Source organism: Acanthochromis polyacanthus, chromosome 7, assembly GCF_021347895.1.
Source record: "Acanthochromis polyacanthus isolate Apoly-LR-REF ecotype Palm Island chromosome 7, KAUST_Apoly_ChrSc, whole genome shotgun sequence".
Lineage (NCBI taxonomy): Eukaryota > Metazoa > Chordata > Actinopteri > Pomacentridae > Acanthochromis > Acanthochromis polyacanthus.
The window spans coordinates 29,739,818-29,764,813 of NC_067119.1; the positions used below are offsets into that span (position 1 = coordinate 29,739,818).

The 24,996-nt window shown below is 42.1% G+C and overlaps 1 protein-coding gene across 2 annotated transcripts; it reads left to right on the forward strand.

The window, feature by feature from the left end:
* The first annotated feature begins 1,234 nt into the window (after window positions 1-1,234).
* Window positions 1,235-24,804, forward strand: LOC110953063 (paxillin-like). Of its 2 annotated transcripts, XM_051950449.1 has the most exons (14): window positions 1,235-1,385; window positions 13,579-13,787; window positions 13,916-14,001; window positions 14,104-14,243; window positions 14,319-14,502; window positions 15,502-15,616; window positions 15,745-17,031; window positions 18,081-18,347; window positions 18,475-18,864; window positions 19,016-19,177; window positions 20,909-21,082; window positions 21,166-21,247; window positions 21,351-21,499; window positions 22,643-24,804. In XM_051950449.1, the coding sequence occupies exons 1-14, from the start codon at window positions 1,373-1,375 to the stop codon at window positions 22,907-22,909; spliced, it is 3,525 nt and encodes a 1,174-aa protein (XP_051806409.1). In that variant the 5' UTR covers window positions 1,235-1,372; the 3' UTR covers window positions 22,910-24,804. The 2 variants fall into 2 exon arrangements, with proteins under 2 accessions (XP_051806409.1, XP_022052578.1); XM_022196886.2 differs by lacking the exons at window positions 15,745-17,031; window positions 18,081-18,347; window positions 18,475-18,864.
* Window positions 24,805-24,996: the final 192 nt, after the last annotated feature.

Below are 24,996 nucleotides of genomic sequence, written 5' to 3' on the forward strand. Positions count from 1 at the left end.
CATATAATGAAGTTTCCAGTGGTGCTATATGAAAATGTTATGTGTCTTTGTAGGCACTCATATGGATCCTGTTGTGGTTTGATGCCGCAGGTATTTAACAAACTCAGGGAAAAGACTCCTATAAACAGCTGGAAGCAACAAATTAAACTTAGGGTAAAAAAAAAACTAGATTCATTTATTGGTGCGTGTAATTAAACTTTAAGCCATAAAGTTTTCATATTATGGACATTTCAATTTGTGTCTTAAAAGATTTTAAATTGTAAAGTGAGGGAGAAAGATGTGTTGTGAGTGTGTGTTTGGCACATATGCTATGTTTTTTACACTCTCTGGGATGTTTTTGGGTGGATATGGTGCAAACGTCTGTCGCCTTGCAGCTCGAAGATCCCTGGTTCAGGTCCCGCCCAAACCTGGGATCTTCCTTGCATGGAGTTTGGATGTTCTCCCTGTGCATGAGTGGGATTTTCCAGGTACTCCAGCTTCTTCCCACAGTCCAAAAAATATGCTGAGGTTAATTGGGGATTCCAAATTGTCCATAGGTATGAATGTGAATGTGATTGTTGTCGCTTCACACAATTCAAAGTACTGGATTTCTGCACATCTATCAGTTAATGTGACAAACTTGTGCCATGTTACAAATCAGAATCAGAATCAGCTTTAATGGTATACACAACAAACAAGGAATTTGGTTTTGGCTGTTGGTGTCACCCTAGGAATATGGAAGAGAATAATAAAAAACAGAAAGTGCCAAAAGAAGAACAGGGAAGAAAATAAAAATAGTAGAAGCAGAATTAAATACAACACGATATATACAGAAATCTACAGCTAGAAAAGAATATATGAACACAGTAGTGCAAAAATGATAATTGCTAGTGACACAGTAGTGCAAATGATAATTGCATGATGCAGTGCAAACAGTAGAGAATGCTGGTCATGGTGCAAAAAAATACTGTCCATGTCCATTGGAATGCTGACTATTGTACGCAAAAAGGTCTGAATTAAGATTGTGACATTTAGACATGAAGCCACCATGTTAAATTAATGTCAGATTACCGGAATAGAGCGCCTGTCTGAAAGGAGCTTCTGTATACCCCCTGTATGTTCAGATGAAACCTACGCCCCTGCATTACATTTCATCGTGTAGTTCCACGTTCTGACCGCTAGATGTCGCTCATCGCCGGGCATCAACCACGGGGCGCGCTCCCGTAAAGTACACATGCACATATCTCAGCGCGTTCCCGACAGCAATCCCGACTAACTTCCAGGGCAGCAGCAGCAGCGGTGGTGAAGTTTGAAGAGGAAAATTCAGACTTCGTAAACAGCCGAGAAGCTCTTAAAACAGAAAACTGACGCGGGCCACAAGCAGACAGCGGCTATGGACGATTTGGGTGAGTTGTGGGGCAGTTTTCCCTGTTCTCCGTGTTTTTCTGCCCCCATTGAGGAGCGGGTAGCTGGGTGGAGGAGTTGTTACAAGCAGACTTTACGTTGGAAAGACCGTTTGTGGTTCACTGTAGGTCAGTCACCTTGGTGTGGAAAAGTCCGCTAATATCTGAGAGAAACGTTACAGTTTAGGGTAGAAGAGTGAACGTTTGACACAGTTCACATTTGACCCACTTTGTTTTAAACAAGCATCGTAGTAACTTAGCTGCTGGACATCGCTAGCCTCCTTCACCAGCACCTCCTTTTAAACTTTCTGTGGTAACGTCTCTGATAGTAATAATAATAATAATACACTCTGCTGCCCTTTTAAACCAACCAGTTTTGGTCAATATGTGTGCCACAGGGAGGAGATATTTGGCTGACATTTTGACATCGAGCTTTAACGTTACCTCCTCAACTCTTGCCCCCAGGCTATTCATTCCAGCTTTGAAGTGGTGGAGTCAACAGGCCTCCCCATTTAGACTGCTCAGTGCAGCACAATGTGAGCTCAGCCCTGGCTTGGCTACCTTAAAATCAATCTCCAATCTGATGGAGCACACTTGGCTGTTGGAGATGCATAATTACTGACCACACACTCCACTTTGTTGGTCCCCCTTTTGCTAGGAAAAGCTTTGACACAAGAGAGAAAGCTGGAAATTGTTAGTGTCAGTGTTGTGTTTTCCGTGCTTTCCCACCCCTCCCTCTTCTCCCATCCCTCCCCCTTGCCCTCTTCTGTCCTTCTCAACCCGCCCGGCCAGCAGGCAGATGGGTCCCCCCTATATAGAGCCGGGTTCTGCTCGAGGTTTCTTCCCTGTTAAAAGGGTGTTTTTCCTTGCCACTGTCGCCTTTGGGCTTGCTCTGGGGGTCAGGCATTTGGGTTCTGTAAAGCGTCTTGAGACGAGTTGACTGTAATTGACGCTATATAAATAAAATTGAATTGAATTGAATTGAACATTAACTACTGTTTGTGATTAAACATGTGCAAGTCATAAGTTTGCTTAAAAAAAAGCCTCACTTCCCATTTTACTTTGCCAGATGTATTGTTCTACTTGGTTATACGCAGGATGGCACATTGTATGTCATGTTCTGTTGATTTCTGTGACAGATCAGGTTTTATATATCCAACTGGTGCAGCTATTCATGTCAGTACATCACAGATCTTAAGCTGAAGTGGATTCAACACCCTTTTGCTGCACAGTTGTTAGGTTATTGATTAATTATAGCATGTTAACAATTATAATTTCCTTTTACATTAACTTTAATCTGTCATGCAAGTATAGAAATAATGATGGCCTCATTATTACGAAACAAGAAGCAGATTTAGTAAAAGATGACCTCTCATCATCGCTGTGAGAATAGATACAAATCAAAATACATCACAAGTCATGCAAACCCAAAGTTGCATTTTCAAATACTTTGTTGTGCTTGATTAGTCGATGAGTACCTGAAGCTGTTTAGCTCAGGGTGATTAAAGTCCAGAAAAAGCAGCATTTCTCACATTTGACTGATGTAAAACACTTATTTTTAAAAAATTCTTCCATCAATTGTCAACTAATTGCCTTCATGCCTCTTGTCTACCCTATATTCTATACCAGCCCTGACAACAATCGGTATTATAGAGTATATCAGTCTGTCACAAGCGTTACATAATTGCCTCCTCCTGATTATAATAATTAGAATCATTTCCATTTCCCTGCATAAAAATACCTATATATATGTGTGTGTGTGTGTGTGTGTGTGTGTGTGTGTGTGTGTGTGTGTGTGTGTGTGTGTGTGTGTGTGTGTGTGTGTGTGTGTGTGTGTGTTAAAGAAGGAACAATTCATCCTCAGCATTGTTCATTAGTGTGAGTGTGATTGTTTGTCCTGTTTTAAGTTTCTGTATTGTTTTTAAGATATTCCCTTGTTTCTCATTGTGAAGCACTTTGGTTACACTTGGGGCTGTTGTAAAGGGCTATAGAAATAAACTTTGATTTGATTAGTATTCCCAAGTCACTGTTCACTGTTTGTGATCTTCTGTTTTAACTGATTTATTATCTCGAGGGTTGAGTGCCTCAAGATTAATGTTTGTCTTGAGGCGCTTGACCTCTAATGTTTGACCGACTTTTGATGAACATCTATTGACTTTACCCACATGAATTTAACTATCAAGTGAAACATGACAACACTGCTGTGGGAACATTTTGATTTTAAAATGAGCAAGAAGAGCCCAGTAACCTGGAGGACCTTGTTTGACAGTTTTCTAGCAAAAAAGTGGCTTTCAAATAGAAGTTGAAACCCCTAATCTAAAACTAATAGAGTCATAAAATGAACAAAATTAAACTGCTAGTTGTTAAATAAACTTTCAGGATCGTGACAGCCCAAGCAGTATACTCACTGTGTCCCTGCCTCCTGGTAGCTTCATCTATTTCTTGTGCCCCTCTAATCATTAGCCCTTGATCTTTGACACTGAACTTCTGAACTTCTAATTCTGTTGTTATAGTTTTGAACAGCTGGTCAGTCTGCTATATTTACCTTCTAATTCAGAGTAAATCACTTCGTTTCACCTGTCAGGTATCTGCAGGAATTGTCCCATTGCACTGATCTCCCAGAGTAGAACTGCACTAAAATGGTTTGGTGAATTGTTTAAGTGGAGAGACGACGGGCTACATTTTGTCTTTGGCCCGCTGTGAGAATAAGTCCAGGGTTCGTTAGATGCTCTTGTTGCCATAGGCTGCTGAAAGGACTGATTGTTGGTTGAGAGGGAGTCTGCAGGCTCACTGAAGCAGTGTGACCGGCAGGCTGAAGGAGGGGGCGAGGCTGCTGAGGAATTTCGAACATCACTCTGTGTCAGGGTCCAAGGCCAAATACTGTCAGGGTCATGACTCACCTCCTGCCACTGCTCTCAACTTTGTGTGTGTTGCCACCAGAGGGAGGGCTGTCGGTTTCAGCCCGTCTCCCTGAAACTTAGGTCCTTTGGTAATTGCAGACACTTGGAGATTGTTAAAAACGTTGAGCTTTATGGTCTGCTAGCGTGATAATCACAGCACTGTTGAGTTAAATGGCTTTCATCTGTCCTACTGTAACAATCTAAACATTTTGATCCACATCATATGTCAGCTCACTCCCATGTTCTAAATATGCAGAAACAAATCACATTAAATATTTGTAAACACTTTATGACTGAGGTTTGCTGTACTTCCAGTGACCCCCCAGCTAACAAACCCCTGCAGGTCGTGGTAATGAGGCTCACTGGTTACTGACAGCTCTTCATTGAGCTGTTTGGAAACCTGACCAGACTCTAGTCTTTCCCCTCTTCTTAAACTCTGTTTGTATATTGATCTGCCCTCACTGCTTACCACTCGAGGAAGGGAATTCCCTGAGCAGGGTGAGAGCACTCCTGCAGTCTGCTCCTCTGACTCAGATTTTTCCAGAGGATATCTCTGATCATTTTTATACAGTCCAAACCAGGTGGTTGCCAGGCTTAAAGCCTCACTGTCATTACTGATGTGGCCAAAGGGACGAGTCCTCACAGATGTGGACCAGTGTCTTCCTCACTGGGTTTTTTGTCCGTGGGGCATGAAGCCACCATTCAGCTCTCTGTGAATTCCTCAGGGATGTGTGAGATTCAGACAGACTGACCTCGCTCACTTTGCTGGAGACACCCCGACCACTTGTGCAGGTTAACACCGAGCATGCTGGATTAATATAGACGTGACATGCATTATGCTGGAGGGCCATGACTAAAGCCACAATAACATTAGAGAAGCTTAAATTCTTGTCTTGTTTGTTAATTCATTCTAATGTGGCTGTTTTTCATCATAATTTGATCAAATTCAGTGGACAGTGTGTGGTACGTCCCAGGTTCACTGCATGGTCATTTGATGTAATATAAAATATGTATTAAAACATAATATAAACTGAAATTCTAAACATTTTAAGCTTCTTTTGTTAACCAAGTGCATGTTACAAGACCAAGCATTTTAACCAATCCTTTGTCTTCCAAAATGTAATTGTTGTCCCTTAAGATTTCAGTTGCTGCAAAGTGGCAACGGTAGTTCTTCAAATGACCACTTGATGCAGGCTTCAATAGCGAGACACTCTGAATGTTAGTATGCCCAACTTCACAGCAGTAAAGTTCCCAAAGTAAAAAAAAAAAAAAAAAATTCTAACCCACCCATTTAAGTTGTATTAAGTCTTACTGGGTTTTTAATGCGTAGAGGACCAAACATGCTTACTGTCATGTATAGTCATCATACTAAACCAGAAAAAACCCTGATTCAGACTGTGGCTGCTTTGACTGATGGGTGGATGCCGTCAGAGGACAGTCTCAAGCCTCAGCTCCACTTTCACTTCAACTTTGTGCTCATTTTCTGCATTAGTTAGGCAGAATCAGACACTGCTGAGATGGCTGGAGTCACCACACTGAGCTTTAAAACCACTGTTCAATGTCTACAGTTCATTGTTGATACTAAGACACCAATATACTAGCATTGCAGCAATACATCCAAAACACACAATATTCTGCTGCTCAGTTCTCAGACAAAATATGTGGCCTTTTATCCCAGGCCTGGCAAAGAAATTGTGCCATGAAAAAGGTTCCCCTTCTAAAACATAACTCAAGTTTTTCATGGTCATCCAACCAAAAGAAATCAAAATAAACACAGGACTTCTTCCTGAGAAGTACCTATGCATGTGTCGTCGTCTAACTCAAATAGCGAGACATATAATCAAACTACAGCCAAACTAAATTTTGGATGCTAGGGTCAATAGTGGCCCCGTTATGAGTTAATTCATATCGGTAATCTGTGTTAGTGTTTTTTTTTTTTAGAAACCTACACAGTGTAAAACAACAAAAATCTGCTACAACATTAAAACAGTCTAGTGTCGTGACAGAAAGGCACTCAAACTCCTTTGGATAATTTGACACTCTGTTTAATCAAGAGTTTTCATCATATATCATCATACACACACATACATGTTGTCCCACCTCTGTTTTCCTGTAACTTTTAGACCCTGTTGCAGCTAGTCAGACTGAGAACAAGGCCTCTACTGTCACCAAACTTGCTTTAACCATTTCATTTTCTTAATCCTTCCACTGAGCCGGTAAAATATTGATCAGAAAATTGATTAAATAAATAACAGTGTGCAGTTGTCTACCTATAAACATTGCTGATTCATCTGAGAGGAGACACAGCAGAGAGCAGGTGCTGTTTATTGCTTAAATGCAGACAGGCTTTAAACCACTCAGGGAGCCCCTCAGCTTCATTTTGTGGACATTCAGAGGCCCGTGGATGTGTGGGATAAAACAAACAGCAACACTTTCTAAACATGCCTTCTCTAAACACACAGCAGTCCTGTGGGATTTGGAATCAGCTGATCACCTTGCAGAGGAGGGCCTTATTATCGAGACAGTAATAAGAGTTGGCTGAGATCTAAGCAGCATAGTCTAAAATGTTTACAGTGTTTGCACAGCATACCAAAAAATCTTAGGAGGGCTTTAGTGGTTTCTGTGTCCCAGTGTGTCTGCAGGACAGAGTTAGTGTTACCAGACCAGCTATCATCACCCTTTGAGAGCGGCAGGGTTAGTGCATACCACCCCTAACCAGCAGCCTTGCCTGCTAGGCTAGAGGGAAGCTCCTGACTGTAAATCAGTCTTGTTCCACACCCATCCTGTTCTGGGTCTGGGGAAGAGAGCGCTACATGGCTGACCTCATCGCTTAGGCAACACAGCCTGCCCCACATCCTCAGGAAACAGAGGAGAAAAACAATGAGCGGTCAGTGCTGGAGGCCAGCAAACACTGGTAGCGGGGGCAGCTGTGGGCCTTCAATCTGTGATCCTGGTGCTAGAAAAGCTTTTCCACTATTCAATGCTGATGAACCATACTGTTGTTGCACTTGCAGCACACTCCAGTCTCTTCCTCTTCCTCTCTGCAGTGCTGTTTCCACGCCTTCCCAGTTCCCTGGCCGTGTAGCTTGGCTCAGAGAACAGTGTTGATTATCTTCCTAACAGGTCTGTGTAATGTAGCAGGAATCTGAGTCCCTGCTGGATTCTTCTATCGTTACTCAAGCGGGGAACACCCCAGGGTACATTCAGAGACTGTCAGTATGTCCCTAGAAAGGGGAACTTTGTGACTGTACGAAGAGCAAGGGATCTGTTTTCTAGGGCTGTAGTTAGTTGAAAAAGAATATGGGCTAATTGAAGTTTTACCTGCTGTTATTTATCTAATTCAGCCACAGTGCACTCTGTCTGCTGGCCTTATCAGCATAAATTAATTTTAGACTAATTAAACTATTCGCAGCATATTAAATCAGTTTAATCTCATTTTTTTACACTTCATATTATATTCATATGATTTCAAAAAATATAACTACCTTTTGTTTCTGAGACTGGATGTCAAACAGTTACTGATGATGCCTGCTTGCTCAGATTTGAACCGTTAACTCTTTGATCAGACGGTTTCTAATTAAATTTTACCAATTTTCGATTGTGTTAGACCTGAAACACAGCTGATTGACAGAGAAAAACAATCAGCAACCCAATTACTAAAAGAACAATCCAATCTTTTCAAAGCTGCTTTTCTTAATTTTTTTTAAAATTGTATGTGACAGCTGCAGACTTGTACAACATTCTTGCATAGCTGCTTTGATTACATCGTATAGTTAAGAAGGTTGATTCATACACTAAATTGAAAACTAAAAACAATAATTTTGGGTGAATAATATAAACACAAGTGTAAAATATCTCAGTTAATACCCATAATTATAACACAAGCTAGTTTTAGTGATATAGACAAGCTTCACCAAGTGAATCCTAAGTTAGTCAAGATTTTACTGATCGCTGTCAGTCTGGAGCACGGCTGGTTGCTTTCAGTGTTTAAGCACAAGAGGGGTCTTTGAGGGTCTTTCTCATCCTTCCCAATTACACCCTCCTACAGCACAAAGGACTCCTCACTGACATACGCTCTTCATGCATGCGTGACTATGAATGTGTCCTCAGTGACTGGGTGTTACATCAGTCTTTAGACTTTCCCTTGCCATCTGATTTACTGGTCTGTGGGGAAGTACTTTTATTTTGGTCCAGCGCTCTCTCAAGGGGAGTGTCATCTTTCGGATATGGGGCTGCTTGGAAGGGTATTTTTAGGTAGTAATCACCCTGAGATGCTTCTGTCTTTCTAATAGTGTGCTGTTGCATTCATTCATCCTTTGTCTGTATGGGATTGTCTGTTCTGCTGTAGAAACTGGGAGGACATCTATAAGCTATGGGCCCTGACAATTATTTTACTTTTAATTTTTTTTGTTCGTCGTTTAATCTGTTTGCTGTTGGTCCATTTTGTCTCATTTCTCTGTCCCTGGTTTTTACACAGCCCCCCCTGTCTGTCTCATTGGCATCTCACCCTCCACCCCCTCTCCCTGGCCCCCGCCTGTCTTGTTTGATATAAATATCATGTTGGGTTGGCCTGATGGGGTAGGGTTTCGGTGAGGGACTGTGGCCAGTTCTGCTCTTTTGCTCCCTGGCTATAAACAGGTGAGCTGTGGACCCTGGTGGCCCGTCACCGTTGCCCACATGTTAATAGAAAAGATTAGACAGCCCCGGTTTCCTTCCTCCCTCCCTGCCAGCCTGCCTGCACTGTACTCCATACTCTGTGGGAAATAGGCAGTAAAACATTGACATCTCCCTTATCCTGGAATTCAAAGCACGCTGCAGTTAGTGGAATGCGTCCTGTAATTGTCAACACATTATTTTCATTTTCTGGACTGACAGATGGTGTTTTGTATTCGAGCACATTCTTCACCTACCTTGAATCCCGGCAGCACTGGGGGAATATTTTGCTTGTGTAGATTTTATTACGAAACACAATTTTGATTTCATTTCAGTCAGATTTGATTTTCTGTGGGGTTTCACTGCATTAAGGGAACTGTGTTCTTCTGTTCCTGAGCCACCTCCCCTGTGTCGCCGCCTGATTGCTTGCTTTCTGCAAAGTGGACAGAGGAATGTGTGGAATTCCCCATGTACCTTCGCTCCCATCTGATAAACACTGCAGGACCGTGGCAGAGCTGTGGGTGGGTTGATAGGGGTGCACAGTCAAGACTGTACTTGTACCCACGGCCACAAGAATGTGTACAGTATCCACATGACTTCACAGTCGTTTGTTGAGCAAAATGAAGATTAGTTACCACAGTGTGACCACAGTTGGATCCCCTGACAGAGCTTCTGTCAGTGTAATTCAGTATATTGTTTAGCTGAGGTCTGATGGATTCATCTTGAATTATTAGTCCCAGTCATATCCTTTTAGATGACAGCTTTATTCCCCCAGACCTTGCACAATGGGCTATTGAGTCAGGATGCTGTTAGAGCAGAATTGGACTTTGTCCACTGTGGCTCCTACCCCCTGTTTGGAATGGAAAAGATTAGCCTGTTACTTGGCTTACAGTGCATGTTTGCATTCTTAATGCTTCTAACTCTTTGTGGACCAAAGAGGCTGAGAGTGACGAGGCTTGTTGTCTGTACTCATGTCAGACACCATGCTGCCCTCCTCAGGGAAAGGAGAGAAGCAAGAAGGTGTCAGTAGCATCTTCATTCTTCATCCTTTTATGACCTGCAGTAAAACATGTCATAGAGATGAGGAGAGTGGTCCATGTGTGGAAAGCAGGCCGCTTAGTGGAAAGCCACAAAAGGATGTGAGCTGGAAGTTTTGGATTTAGGAGTTATTTTTAAACAGATCTGACGTGTTACAGGTCTTTCCTACTGCTCTGTGTTAGTCTTTATTTATTGTGATATAGAGATACTGGAATTCATACTGGACTGTCTCCCACTATGGTTATTGTATTATCCATACTTGGCCTGTCTCTTACTGGTTATTCTGCTGCTTTTCTCTCATGTTTTAATTTAAAAAATATGAAAAATCCCCAAATTTTAATTTCCTAAGGCCCCAGTGTGACACCTTGAAATCACTAGTTTTGTCCTACTAGCAATGTGAAACCCAGTAAATTGAGTTTTCACTCACATAAGATAAGCTACAGCTAAAGAATGTTTAGTGTTTTTGATTGCAAAATTACTTCATTAACTAGTCAATAATGAAAAATAGCTCTGATAAGACAAGATTTAATTATTCCCAGGAGAAATTTTCCCTAGGATTAGGGTTATAAGAACAACAAAAAATGCATCTCTCTTTCTGCCCATAGACTAGTGGATTAATTGAATAACTGCTTAATTGTTTTTTCTGATCTATATCTTCTGTAAAACCTCTATATGTACGACAACTCCTAAGCCAGATTTAATCTAGACGTATTGCAAATGGATAGCTGAAAGTATAACTACATAATTAATCAAATTCAAATGAAAATTGCAATTTGAAACAATGCATATATCAAATTGTGAATGCTGTAATTTAGGATTTATGGGGTGTGGCCATCAATAATGAGATTATTGCCATAAATACATTTTGTTTAATTTGAGGAAATTGAAACTTTCAGGAGTTGTTTGTGCTTGTCCATTGAATAACGTATAACAAGCTGTTCAGGCTGCAAACTGTGGTCTAACTGACTTGAGTTCAGTCTTGTTATTTAATATCTACACTTTGGAAATTTTGTCTGACTCAGGATTTGAACTGTCTTGTCAATGGTTTTACAAATTCACACTGTCCTCATTGTGTGACAGTCACATTTTGATGGTTTCAAGTGGTAATGCTTCATCACAAACCAAAATATCTGTCAGAATAATCACAATAAGACACTTTTACAGATTGTCCAGCCCTGTCAGAAAGCAATATCTACCAAAAAAAGAAACAAAAACTTGCTGAAGTTGTACTGTGTGTTAAAACAGGGGCAAAGCATCAGCCACCATTGTTTGGTTTAAGCAGTTCATCTAACTGTGGTGGACGTCCCCTGTGGAGATCTATTCTGGAGTTCATGGGCCTGTGCCTGAGTCACAGATGTGTAGTATCAGCAGGTGGGAGGGGGCATAATGAGAGCAGAGACACCGTTACAGAAGGACTTTCAAAAACTTGGCTCCGTCTCCGAGTGTTTTAGAGGGCCTCAGGCAGCACTGCTGTCCAGCCCATGAACAACTTTCTAGGAATACATTACCATAATTAGTAATTGCTTAGCTATTTATTTTTTAATTTGAGAGATGTTCCACAAAGAGAAATGTGAATGTGCCTCTACATCCCCATCACTGTATTTAATATGACTCACCTTTGGTCCAAAACCAGTTGTGGTTGTTTTCTGTCAGGAGCCTTTGTTTTATGAGTGACAAAGTCAACTTCAGTAAGACCTTGTTTAGCATGTCAGCACCAGGTGCAGATTATTTTGAGCTCGTCATGATATTTCAGCACATTTGCACAGACATGGGCTACTCACTGAGCTTACTGCTTTAAATAGGTTTGTGCTCCCATGTGGTTTATGTCAAACTTCATGACTTAAACATTTGGCTTTGTGAGCAGGATCTCCCTTTGGACCAAAGATGGGGATGAAGAGTGAAGTGAGACTGGACGTAGTGGAAGTTCACGTCAAGATGTGTGAGAGGCTTCAGTTTATCTAATGGTGTAGACTTAGGCTAGTTGTTCTGAGCTGAACATTTAAACCTTAGTCATTTTGTTTTAGATGTAACATGTAAGTTTTACAATACATATCTGAGGGTGAGACTGCATTGATGAAGTAAATGTTAGGTGTTTGTTATTACGATAAAGGGGCACTGAAAGGATACTGTCACCCAATTTTGGCCCTCAGACCACTCCCCCTGCTCTCCCAGTAGACCGACAGCATCTTATCACTCCTCGGTGCTCACACTATCGTTGTCTGTACTTCTGTCTGCTTCACACGCATATATTAGGATATTACAGATACAGCAGGTGGGAAAAATGTAAGTACAGATACTAGACTTTCTAAGAATTTAAAGCTGAATGTTTGTATTGCAGGGTTGCTGTGACACCAGAAATTTTTTTGTCTAATTATAAGATTATTTTGGAAAGATTTTGTTCTTAGATTCTTTGGTTTTGGCACAGGTAAAAGAAAATGTATATAATGTCTTCTTTTCCAGGCCTGATTTGAATTTTTGTTTTTTCTAAAGGTACTATACGTGAAACATTTTCAGTTTATATTAAACATTCACATTCTGCTCTGTTGAACTTTTGTTTAAATCAGTGGAGTATTTAAATAAATCGAGTCATTAAATAACACCGTGTGGTTACCTCTGGCAAAGGATTTGAATCATATTTTTGATTAAATGGATACATATTCACACTAATATTGTTCTAGAAATGGGCTCCAGGAAGGATGGAGAATAAAAGTTTTCATACCTGAACAAATTCCAAATCTAGATAATACTATGGAAGTGGCGTCAGCTTGCTTGGATGTGTTTTATTCTTGGATATTTGGACAGTTTTCTACCCAGCTTTTGTGGTATTGTGAGCTTAAATGTACAGCGATTGTTTGAGACAGACTGTAACATGTCCAAGCCTCTGTAGTGTAACAGTATGCAGCCGGTGATTGCGGTCTATTCTGGACAAGCTGAGGATGGATGGATTGTGTGATGTAAGAGTCTATTTTGTTCCTGCGTTCCACCGAACACTCAGCAGGGCAACACTGTACCCTCTCAACCCTGGACGGGATTCAACAACACTTTCTGTCTGTCTGCTGCTTTGTTTCATCGGTCTGTCTGGTTACGCTCATGTCAGCATGGACTGAATGAAAAGATCAACACATCAAACACGTAGACAGGTAGCTCGTCTCATTGACTACAGGGTGGTATTTTTAGTGTGGACAGTGGAAAAAGTAAGTTGGGGATTTCAGGGGGATATTTTATGAAGGCCTTATGAGTTTCGGTATGAAGTAGGGCTCAGATGTACTGTGCTGTGGTGGTCATATGGTTTAATGGTTCTCTTGCATGATCTGCACTGAGGAGAAAGCTTTTTTAGTTGACAGGTTGGAATGAGAGACTCAGACTCACTGTTGTTGTCTGTTTACAGCCTGACACCACAGTAGGTAGGAACCCCACAGACTTCGTTGGTCTCCAGCACAACCACCTTTGTGGGCTGAAACATCTTACAACAAACTGTTCAGGAACTTGGCTGGGTTACAGTAGTTCAAAGACTCAAAGATAGAGGATTTTCATTGTGACTTTTGCTCTTTTTATTTTTGTAGTTGTGAGTGTGCCTTGCAGCAACAATATATCGTATCTTTCAGACGCGTTGCTGGCGGACCTGGAATCTACTACGTCCCACATCTCAAAGCGACCTGTGTTCTTGCCTGACGAGACCCCCTACTCCATCCCCACTGGAGGACACTCGTACCAAGATGTTTCGGTTCCACCTCCAGTGCCTCCTCCACCCTCAGCCGAGGCTCTGAACGGCTCCCTGATAGATCAGCCAGACTCCCACCACTCCTCACAGCAGGTCACTTTCTGTCATGCATATCTGTGTGCATGTAATACTTTTTCTTCTGTGACTGGTCAGAACCTGAGACATTAAACACATCAGAAAAGAATCCAGATTAATTTCAAAATATGATGTATCCTCTGCAGTCATTAGGTTCAGCCCAGAAGAGCTCATGGTCCAGGGACAGTAGCAGTTCTCCATTGTCTCACATTGAAGAGGACCACGTCTACAGGTATCCTCCACACATTTTACATGTGTGTGTGTGTAAAGTGAAACTTATCCTCTGGCATTTTCTAGTACTATAAGCAGTTGTTTCTTTCTGTCTCCTCTTCAGTTTTCCAAACAAACAGAAGACATCCGACTCATCAACAGCAGCCATGACTTCTGCCCTGGGCAGTAACCTCTCAGAGCTCGACAGGCTTTTGCTGGAACTTAACGCAGTACAGCAGAGCTCCCCTTCATTCCCCACCACAGGTAGACACCTAGCCTTCATCTTTATGAGCTCTGTTTGTGTAGAACAGTGTTAGTAAAACAGTTATGTGTCCGCAGAGGAGGCCGCTCCGCCCTTACCATCCTGCAGCATCACCCACTATGAGAACGGCAGCGCCCCTGACATCCTAGTGAGCCCTCCTCCTCAGGAGAAACCCAAGAGGAATGGAACAAGGTTGGAGGAGGCTCGACCCTCTGTGGAGAGTCTGCTGGACGAGTTGGAGGGCTCCGTGCCATCACCCAGGTAAACCGAGTCCCTGTACTGTTGCTGGTCTTTAACTTATTTGTTTATTGTACCAGGATTCTGCTGTTTTATAGAGGCTCAGGACTTGATATATCGCAGTGAAAAATACCCAGAAAATGTGGTTTAGAGGGTTAAAGTAACCATGAGCAGGATTTCTGACATCATACGTAATTGGGTTCTGAGCCAACAGGCAGCTGACATAAACATGATGTGGAAACACAGGACAGATGTTTGTGTGTTTATAGGTTTTGGATTTTTCAGTATTGTGGGAGGCATGAATATCATTTTTAGGATTTCTAATCGGATAATAAAGCTTTTGTTTGGAAAACGCATATCTGACACTAATTATTATTTAAATGGGACCACATAGTTCAGATATGAGCATAAAGGCTCGTTCCTTGTGTTGGGCTCATTTATGCACACAAAAATGGAAGAAGAGATGTGAAGAACAAGAAACTCGGCTTGAGAGAGAAGTCCAAACCAAACAAACTCTCTCACTACCTGTCATGTAACAGATCTGGCCAATGACCGCGAGATATGAATGTCAGTGTCAGCAGTACTGCTCACAGTGAAAAGCATCAGTTAAGTGTAGCCAGTCATGACCTTATAAGCCCTCATGTAAAAGTTAAATGCAATGAGGTATATGGATTTAAATTTGATACAAGAACATGGATGACTGGATCCCTGCTCTCTCAGTTCTACCCGTGCAGTAAAGAGAGACATTTAAACAGGTTTACAGCTCCAATAAATGGTAGCTAGCTTGTTTTATTCAAGCATGCTGAGAGCTGCTGTCTTTGTAGAGCATCTGCTTGTACATTTTAATAGATGTGAGGTAATGCAACACCTGCTGCTTCTTTAAAGTCAGCTTGTTGTGTTAGAGCTCCAGAAGCCAGACTTTTTTTGTGAGAACTTGCAAAATAGTTATTTTGTGCTTTTCTGTTGATTATGCTTCTGTATTTGCATGTAATCTATGATAACATTATAATTTGTCTTTTTCAGCCCGCCCACCCGCCACAGTGATTTGGACACATCATCTCAACAGCAAGCCAGAATCTCAGCTTCCTGTGCAACAAGAGAACTTGACGAGCTGATGGCCTCTTTGTCTGACTTCAAGGTACAAAGCAGCAGAAGTGAACAGTGGAAAAGCTGCACTTAAATACCAGAACACAAGTTTCTCCTGTCATGTTCCTGATTATTTCTGTCCTCTTCCTCTTATCTCACTGATGCTTCTCTGTTCTCTAGCCCAGTTCTTTGGGCTCTCTGCTAGAGCCAGCAGGAGCACCCTTCAGCTCTCACCATCCTCCAGTCTCTTCCTCCGTTACCCCAGTGGCTTCTCCTTCCCTTAGTCTGTCCCACCTGTCTGCCTGTGCCTCTCCTCACTTCTCTTTACCTGGTTTAGAGCTGCACATAGACGAGGATGGAGGAGATGGTGGCATGTTGATGCCCCATCCGAGCCGTCTGCCTCCCCACAGTCCTACCTCCTCACTTTCTGCAGTCAGTGACCCAGAACTAGACTCTGTCATAGACGTCTCTGCAGCCATGCTGTCATCCCAAACCAAGGCTCTGCTAGTCCTCTCTCAGTCTGCTTCCTCTAACTCCAACCTGATGAGAAATAGCTCAAGTCCTTCCAGTACCACCACCCCCTCACTTACCTCAGTAAACACTGTCCTAGACAACAAGTTCTCAAAGTCCCCGAGTCCATCTGTGGAACGGGTCTCACCATCAGCTGCTTTTGGTAAACTGTCTTGTCCTCCTGAGACTCTGAGCAAAGGGTCTGCTTGTTTTCATGACATTGATTTTAATTTCTCCACTTCACCTTCTCCGAAAAACCTCACCCCTCCCCTCTCAGCTCCCTCACCCCGCTCTGTCCCTGTCTCTACATCTCCATCTTCTGCACAAATCTCCTCAAAAACATCCTCACCATCTACAGCCTCTCCGATGATGGTTCCCTCCCCACTGGCCTTCACGAGCACCAGCAGACAACAGTTGGAGGCAGTGCCCGCTGTCCAGAGAGCCAGCCCCCTCTCTGTATGGCAAACCCCTGCGGTGGAGCCTTCCCTGGACGAGGCACTAGACAAGCTGCTTGCAATGAGTTTTGCGCAAAATCATCCAGCGGCACAGGTGGAGGAACCACAGATGAAGATGGAGGCACAGTGTCTGGGCAGTGGAATGCAGGATGTGCATGAGGAGCTCATCCTGCCCATGGACAGAAGCATCATGCAGCCCGACACTTTCACCAGCGCCACCAACACCATCACAGACGACTCTGTGGACGGAGGCACTGATGGGAACGGAGATCTGGACTGGGCTGATGAGGAGCTGTCCATGTCTCTGCATGATGGACTGGATGGCACCATGACGCCCTACACCGAGAGGCTGTACACAGATGGCAGCATGACCCCGCTGACAGAGGCCAGCTGGATGGATGAGTCCATGACCCCGTCCTCATGCCCCGGGACCCCTGACGTTGCCCTGGACCTGCCCCTGCTTCAGTCTCCCAATATAGACCGAGTCTCTGCATCTGGACATGTATGCATCCGCTCCTGGTCGACACAAGGCCAGCTTGTTTTGCTACGGTTTTACCTTCGGTTTGCCCTTGTTTATGGAGCTAATGCTGCTATATATGCTAGCCTCTGCTTCAAGGGTATTTCTTAAAGGCCTTTTTGAAAAGCGGAAACATGATAAAAATGAGTAGAATTTTTGAACCTTGTAATTTTAGCAAATGTAAGACAATGATTGTATTATTAGCATTCAATTTCATCTCTAAAGTCTTAGTCCTGTCAAACAGAGCTGAAGCAGTCGGTTCATTTGTTAGTGGACTGACTGAAAACATTGACCAGTCAAGCAAAATGGAAAGCAATAACGTTTTTATTTACTATAACTAAAAGGAAAATGATGTGTTTGTCTTTGTTTGGCTGCTGTTTTGAGTTAAATATCTTTTGCTTTTAAACAAATGGCCACATAAAACGCTACAGGCTTCCAGAACTTGTATTGTATGAGCATTTTACCCTTTTACAGTCTACACAGTTTATTGATTATTTGAAAAAAATCCCAAATCTGATCATCTAAAAACTGCTGTACCACTTTTAAACTTTGCGAGGGAAGACTCAGTGCTCCAATTTTACTACCCAGTCCAGTGTTAAATATGTATTCAGAACCCCTAAAGAAAAAAATGTTTCAGCTTTGCAAAAAAAATAATGCTGAAATGCTTATAGAGAGAAAATACATGGCAGAGGCTAGAGAAGTATAGAAGCGAGCTAATCAAGAATTGCTGCTGTGATGCTGCACTTAACTACTACAACTAACTGGCTGTTGGGTGACACCAGTGCTCAGCATGGCACCACTAGTTTTGTGTGATGGACCCTAATGTGAGCTGCATTGTGACGTTGGTGTGGTTGCCTGAGAGACTGAAAACTGGGTAGTGGTGCATGATGTGATTTTTCTAAGGCCACTGACTACCGCTGCACCCTGACACATCGTGATTTCATCGCCTGCTGCCTCAGAGCTCTGCTTTTACTGCATGAGCTGGTTTCTGATTACTGTGGACACATGATAAGGTGGTCACCGTTCCCCCTCAGATCAAATCAGTGATCAGGCGAACGAAGGAGACTCCCAATGTGCACCCCATGTACCGAGACGGTCATCTCCGCAGGAAGATGGGACCCGTCATCGTAAACAAGAACACGTCTCAGGACCGTCTGATAGAGGAGCTGCAGGGTAAGCTCGGGATCGGCCGCTCAGAGAGGCGCCGCAAACAGTCCGACGACTGGCTCACCGAGGGTGTCGTCATCACATCCAAACCACAGCGTTTCCGTCCCGAAGGGGCCGGCAATGAGGTCGACAAGGTTGGCTTCAGTGTGCTCAACAGTTTCCTCCAAATTTCTTTTCTCAATTAATTCACCTTTTCTAGTTTTCTGCATATTTTCCTCCCCGTCTCCTCGTTTCTCTGTTTTTCTCTCTTCTTTCCTTCAGATCATAATTCCCCCAGAGTCTCCTGTCCCTGTGAGGAAGGTGCTCCCACCTCCTTCTCCCCCCGCCCCTCGTCGCCCCCCTGTGGTAGAAGAACCTAAGCGACTCCTCCCTGTACAACAGCCCCCGGTCCCAATACCCCCACCTCCTCCCCCTCCACAGCCCGTCCACGTTCAGGAACCAGTTCCCGCTGCACCTCCGCAGATTATCAAACCCTCAGCTCCACCTGCCCCAATTCAGGAACCTTCTGCCCCCAAACCTGAGCCCCCTCCTCCTGTCCCTAAAACCCCCACCCAGCCACCACCAGTGGAGCCAGTTCCACCAGTTGCCCCCAAAGTTCTGGTGTCTGTAGGCTGCCAAACAGAGTATGACCCAGTCTTCCCTCCAATGCAGGCACGAACCCCCATCTTCTCCCTTCTGTTTTTCACACGTCTACAAAACACACCATAATGATTTCAAAGCTCAGTAACCTCACACTAAAAATGTGCATTTCTGCATGTATCAGGAACATAATGGTAACTGTACTCATATTGAACCATTTCAGATCATGGCTCAAGGGAAAGGTGGCGTTCCTGGTGGTCCTCCGACGCAGGTCAACAAGCTGGACAACATGCTTGGCAGCCTGCAGTCCGACCTCAACAAACTGGGAGTGCAGACGGTCGCTAAAGGAGTTTGTGGTGCCTGCTGTAAGCCTATTGTGGGACAGGTGAGATGCTTAAATATGTATCTACAATACAGTGGTCCCTCACTTATCACGGAGGTTCTGGAATGTAGAAAATCCGCAAAGTAGAAACCATATTTATGTTATTTATATATATTTTAAGGCTTTATGAACCCTCCCCATGCTCTTATGAACACTTTCTACACTCTTAAGCCTACTTGATTTTAACAACATATTAAATTCTACATGGGTGCTCACCAGTGAATATACCACAACTCACATGATGAAGATGATGATGAATTAGCTGTGCAGTCCTGATGATGGTGAGGTATCTTCGTCCTCGTCCATAACTTCTGTTTTTGCTAAAGGCGTAACTGGTGTCTTTTTCCAAGTGAGGAAAATTTCACAAAAACACAACAAAGCAGAGCAACACTATGTGCAGCGATCAGACGTCGATGTGAAATGGACAAGGTGAGATGCTGAATGCTGCTGTACAGGGGAGACGGAGGACACTGATGCTACGGTCACTGAGCCAATCAGCTCCCAGTGCTGTACGCTAAGATTTTATTCAGATTTGATATTATTTTACTATGTTTTAAGTATTATTTTTAATATTTTTTATACAGAGTGGGGAAGCAAAAATGTCCTGTCAGGTAAAACCAACGATAAATGGGTATAACTTTTTTATTCTTTGGAATTTTGAACTGATTTCTTGAAGAACACAAATTTAAAGCTTTCAGAACATGTTTATTCAATCTGTCCTCCATCAGCCATGATGAAGGCCTCGATACAGCCTCTGAAAGAGGCACAGGACCTCCTGATATCCTCCTTGGGGTAGGCCTCCCATTCCCTGGAGAATGCAGCCTTAAGTAAATCCATATTGGCATGAGGGGTGGCATTAGTCCTCAACTCAGTGGTACCCCATCAGAAAAAATCCAGGGGGTTTAGATCAGGTGAGCTCAGGGGCCAAATGCCTTTGGCCAGAAGTTCACCATATTCTACTCACAGAACTTTTGGACCTTGATTGATGTGTGAGCAGGAGCCCCATCTTGCTGCCACACTTAGTTGTTGTCAGGGTAGGTGGCCTTCAGCCAGGGCAAAACGGTGTATCTCACAACTTTGTAGTACACATCAGCCCCAATTTTCTGATCTGGCTTGAAGAAGTAGGGGGGCATCTTATTGCCATCTGAGCCCAAGACTCCCAGGACCATCTGGAGATCTCTTGGTGCCCAAACGGGATTGTCTGGCATGCTGGACGCGGCGAATGGTCCTCTGATGCCAACAATCTTGGCAATGTCCTTCTGAGGGATTTGGGCATCCAGGAGATCACAAACCCTGTTGCGTTTTGCTTGTTGCTTGCTCATTTCACAATGCACCAAGGTCTGACAAATACTAAAAAGATGGGTTAAAGGTAAGGAACTTTAATTTTAATTATTGTTTTGATTACCCTCACCGTTTGGGCAGGACATTCAAATTTGTCAATGGGACATTTTTGCTTCCCCACCCTGTATTGTTAGCATTTTTTTAAGCTAGAAATTGCTTATTTTGATGCAAAAAAATGAAAAGTATATAAATATACCTATATATTGCAAGATCCACCATAGAATGAAAAATCCGTGATACAAAATTAGATGTATAGAATTTAAAAATCTGTCATTCATTGAGGCCGCAAAAAGTGAACCGCGATATGGCGAGGGACGACTGTGTCAATATAATCAATATCTAATGTTTGTTCTGTGCGTACTAAATGTACAGGGAACTTTCCTGTGTGTTTAGGTGGTGACCGCCATGGGCCGCACGTGGCACCCTGAACACTTTGTGTGCACACACTGTCAGGAGGAGATCGGCTCCAGGAACTTCTTTGAGCGTGAAGGGCAGCCGTACTGTGAGAAAGATTACCACAATCTGTTCTCTCCACGATGCTACTACTGCAACGGGCCCATACTGGATGTGAGCCGCTGCTTTGGACATACAGACTGTGGTTTCTATTGTTGATCAGACAGTCAATGATTAATGTCGTCATATCCTTTCAGAAAGTTGTGACGGCACTGGATAGGACATGGCATCCTGAACACTTCTTCTGCGCTCAGTGTGGATCTTTCTTTGGCCCAGAGGGTACTAAGATTTTTATTTATACAGGACATTGATAGTACAAATTCTAAAACTGTACATTCCACGATTCATTAATTACAATCTATTGTCTGTTTTTCCCATGAAGGTTTTCATGAAAAGGATGGAAAAGCCTACTGCAGGAAGGATTATTTCGATATGTTTGCACCGAAATGTGGTGGCTGTGCCAGAGCCATTCTGGAAAACTACATCTCAGCGCTGAACTGTCTCTGGCATCCTGAGTGTTTCGTTTGCAGGGTTTGTATCGTGCATTTCTGCCTGTCGCTTCACTGGAAAAAATGCTCCTCTCAAAACAAGAAAAAAAAAAACCTTATTTCAAGGAACTTTTTACTTTGAAATAAGTGAAAAAAAAAAATCTGCCAATAGAACAAGTGGAAAATGGCTTGGTAAGATTTATTGAAATAAGATGTGATATTTAGAATATTGAGATCTTAAAATTAGCTGAGAAAAGTTATTTTAAGCTCTATTTTACCAGGATTGTCAAGCATAGGTGGTTTAAAATGAGCCAGACATGCTAAAAAATAAGTTTTTCACTCAAAATAGATTTTCGCTTTCATGTAACCTCCTAATTTGAGACGTTTTAACCCTCCTGTTGTCTTCATTTACGAGCACCAAAAAATATTGTTTCCTTGTCTGAAAAAAAATCGGCAGAAAAAATCCTCAAATTTCTGAAAATTTGCAAACCCTTCAGGAAGAAAATTCCAATGATTTCTTAAAAATTTCCCTTTAAGCTTTTTTTTTTTTTTAAATCCCTCTAATTTGGCAAGAAAATTCTTGTAAATATTTTCTAAAAATGAGTAAAAATCTTCCAAAAAAAATCCTAAAAATATCTAAAGTGATTCCATATATATCAGTAAAACTTCTAATATTTTCTTTAAGAACATTCACATAAAAATCAACCAAAATCCAGTGAAATTTGCTGGATTTTGGTTGATTTTTATGTGAATGTTCTTAAGAAACATTTTTAACATTTCTTTTTTTCCACCAAAAAATGTTCAAAGATTTCCTAAAAATGTTGAAAATGTGAACATCAGACGCTTCACTGTGAAAATAGATATTTTTTTTCCACATTTTCAAACTTTAAAACGGGTCAATTTTGACCCGCAGGACGACAGGAGGGTTAAACTTATTTTGAGTTTTCTTGTAAAATTCCACTCAAGACAAGATAATTTCAGGATTGTTTGACTTAACAAGATATTTAAGATGCATTGTCTTAAAACAAGCCCCTCCATCTTGCTGAAATGTCACTTGTTAAGTGAATTTATCCTAAATCAAGTGGGATGAGACATTTTGAGTGAAAATAAGATAAATAGACACGATAAAATTTTGAGTTTTTGTGTATAATGGTATTAGAGCGTCTTCCTCTGTCCGTGTCTGCAGGAGTGCTTCACCCCGTTTGTGAATGGCAGTTTCTTTGAGCATGACGGCCAGCCCTACTGTGAAGTTCACTACCACGAGCGCCGCGGCTCCCTCTGCTCCGGCTGCCAGAAGCCCATCACAGGACGCTGCATCACGGCCATGTCCAAGAAGTTCCACCCGGAGCACTTTGTCTGCGCCTTCTGCCTGAAGCAGCTCAACAAAGGCACCTTTAAAGAACAAAACGACAAACCCTACTGCCACGGCTGCTTCATCAAGCTGTTCAGTTAGGGACAACGTTCAACAGCACCGTGTTTCTGGGTCAGATACGCGTCTGAAGAGTTTTTAGCACAGGTAGTGTCAGAATGGGTTTGTTTGTATCAAAGGAAGTTCTTCTGATCAGGTTGGAAGTGCGTGTGGGTCAGGTATGTGCATGTGTTGGAGCAGTCGACCGCCTTCTGTCAGACTAAATGTTTTTCACGTCGAGAAAAAACAAATTTCAGACTGCAGCAGTTTCATTTTGAAGTTTCTCTGGGTTTTGAGTTGGTCAGTAAATGTGATGCAGAAATATTCAGTATTTAAAGGACATCGAAAATGTTTCAGAACATGAAATGATGCCATTGGGATGTTTTTTCTAAATCAATATGGACAGAATGATTTTGTTGGCCTCCTTAGATGTGTTTAAAGAGCAGTCCTTCTTTTATGTTACATTCACATCATTATGTTTCAAATCTTTTTAGTTTTCCTTTTTTTTAGAAGGTAATGGATTTTTACTGATACTGAAATACACAAAATACTCTGTGTTGGACAAAGTTACTCACTGGTCGAGTGTCATTTTAAAAAAATCAGAAAGCTACAGCAGAGAGCAGGTGACCCGTTGTTGTAGAATTACAACGTAAATAGTTTTTACAACTAAAGAGAACAAAGTACTTTTTGGATTTTCTTGTCCGTTGTACAAAGTTGGACATCGCTAACCCCTTTGATAAACCATAAGTAGGATCTGTAAAGAACTTACAGATATTATGTTTGTGTGAAATGGATCTCCAGTCACTCAATCATGTAAAAATATTCTAAGCTTTGATCTTCTTTTATAAACTCATCAAGAACTGAATCAGTCCATTTTACAGTTTTGAAAATCAGAATCTTTTTTTTATCCGAAGACAAACCATACATGAATCAATATTTTAGTGATTCTCAAGAAGAAATCCAGCATGCAGCCGTCCACCAGACGCTGCAATCTCATCCTCAGCTACACATTCTGATGTTTCCGTTCTGCCAAATCATTCCTCGTCTTTTTACTGAAAAAAGAGAAAACAATCTGAAGGCAATTTCTTGCGGTGAAGTGGAATCGCACAAAGACATTGGGAGTACATTGTGTGTCTCTTACGCTAGTTTCATTACTGTTCCTGAATACATCCTGGGATTTTTTTTTTGTGTGTAAATATCCAATGCAGCTACATTGCTTGGCGTGTACATGTGTTTAATAACCACTCGTTCACAGAAGGAAGGCTGCTGGGAAGGTAGCAGAGACGTGTTCTTGCTGTCATTACTGTATTGAGAAGCTGTTGAATGTGTATCATTATGAAAGAAGTACATAATGCAAACAGTACACACAATTTGCCTGTGATATTCCAGTAACTATGCAACTGTGGATTAACAGCTTTGTTTTCAGCTCCTGCTTGCGTTTCTTATGTAACAGGCTGTCTGTGCCGTTGTCTCAGTTCCACGTCTAATAACACTGGCAAATACAGCAAAATACTGAGAGCAGGTCCACAGTTTCCATGAGTCTGTGTGTCCACTGATAAATGTAGAGCCTGGTGGTCTGCTAGAAGAAACGCTAGGACTGAGATGACTCATTTCCCTCAGCGTCTGAGCAGCATCTACTGTAAGACCACCAGGTTGGGTCTGTACACGGTTCCTCATGAGAAGCAGCAGATACCTTTGGCCTTTTGTCTTGTTCAGGGAATTCTAGAGCCTTAATTCTTTTCTCACTCTATTTAAGATCTCATGTAACAAATCAGTTTCGTAGAGCGTTATTTAACCAAAGCCATACCTTCTTTGATTTGTTCTTGTGTCAGTTCACTACTTTTTTTTTCCCTTTTCACTTTGAATGTCAATAGATATGAATAGTGAGATTCCTCAATTCTAGTTTGATTATGCAAATAAATTCTGTTTTGGTATCAAAATGTTATTGAAGGTCTTTATTTTAAATGTGTGCTTTGTGTCAGTTTACACTAAAAAATAAGACAAGACATTGTATGCACTCGTCAGTTTTGAGATTTTGGTCTATTTTGTTTCCGTAACAGGTTTTGTTTTAGACTAATGGAAAGAAAACGTCAGTGTTTGATCTCACTGTTCTATTTGATGTCTGTGTCCAA

Coding starts and splice junctions, on each gene's coding strand:
- LOC110953063 (XM_051950449.1), top strand. Junction 17,032..18,080: donor GAGTCTCTGCATCTGGACAT/GTATGCATCCGC, acceptor GTTCCCCCTCAG/ATCAAATCAGTGATCAGGCG. Junction 18,865..19,015: donor CAGTCTTCCCTCCAATGCAG/GCACGAACCCCC, acceptor GAACCATTTCAG/ATCATGGCTCAAGGGAAAGG.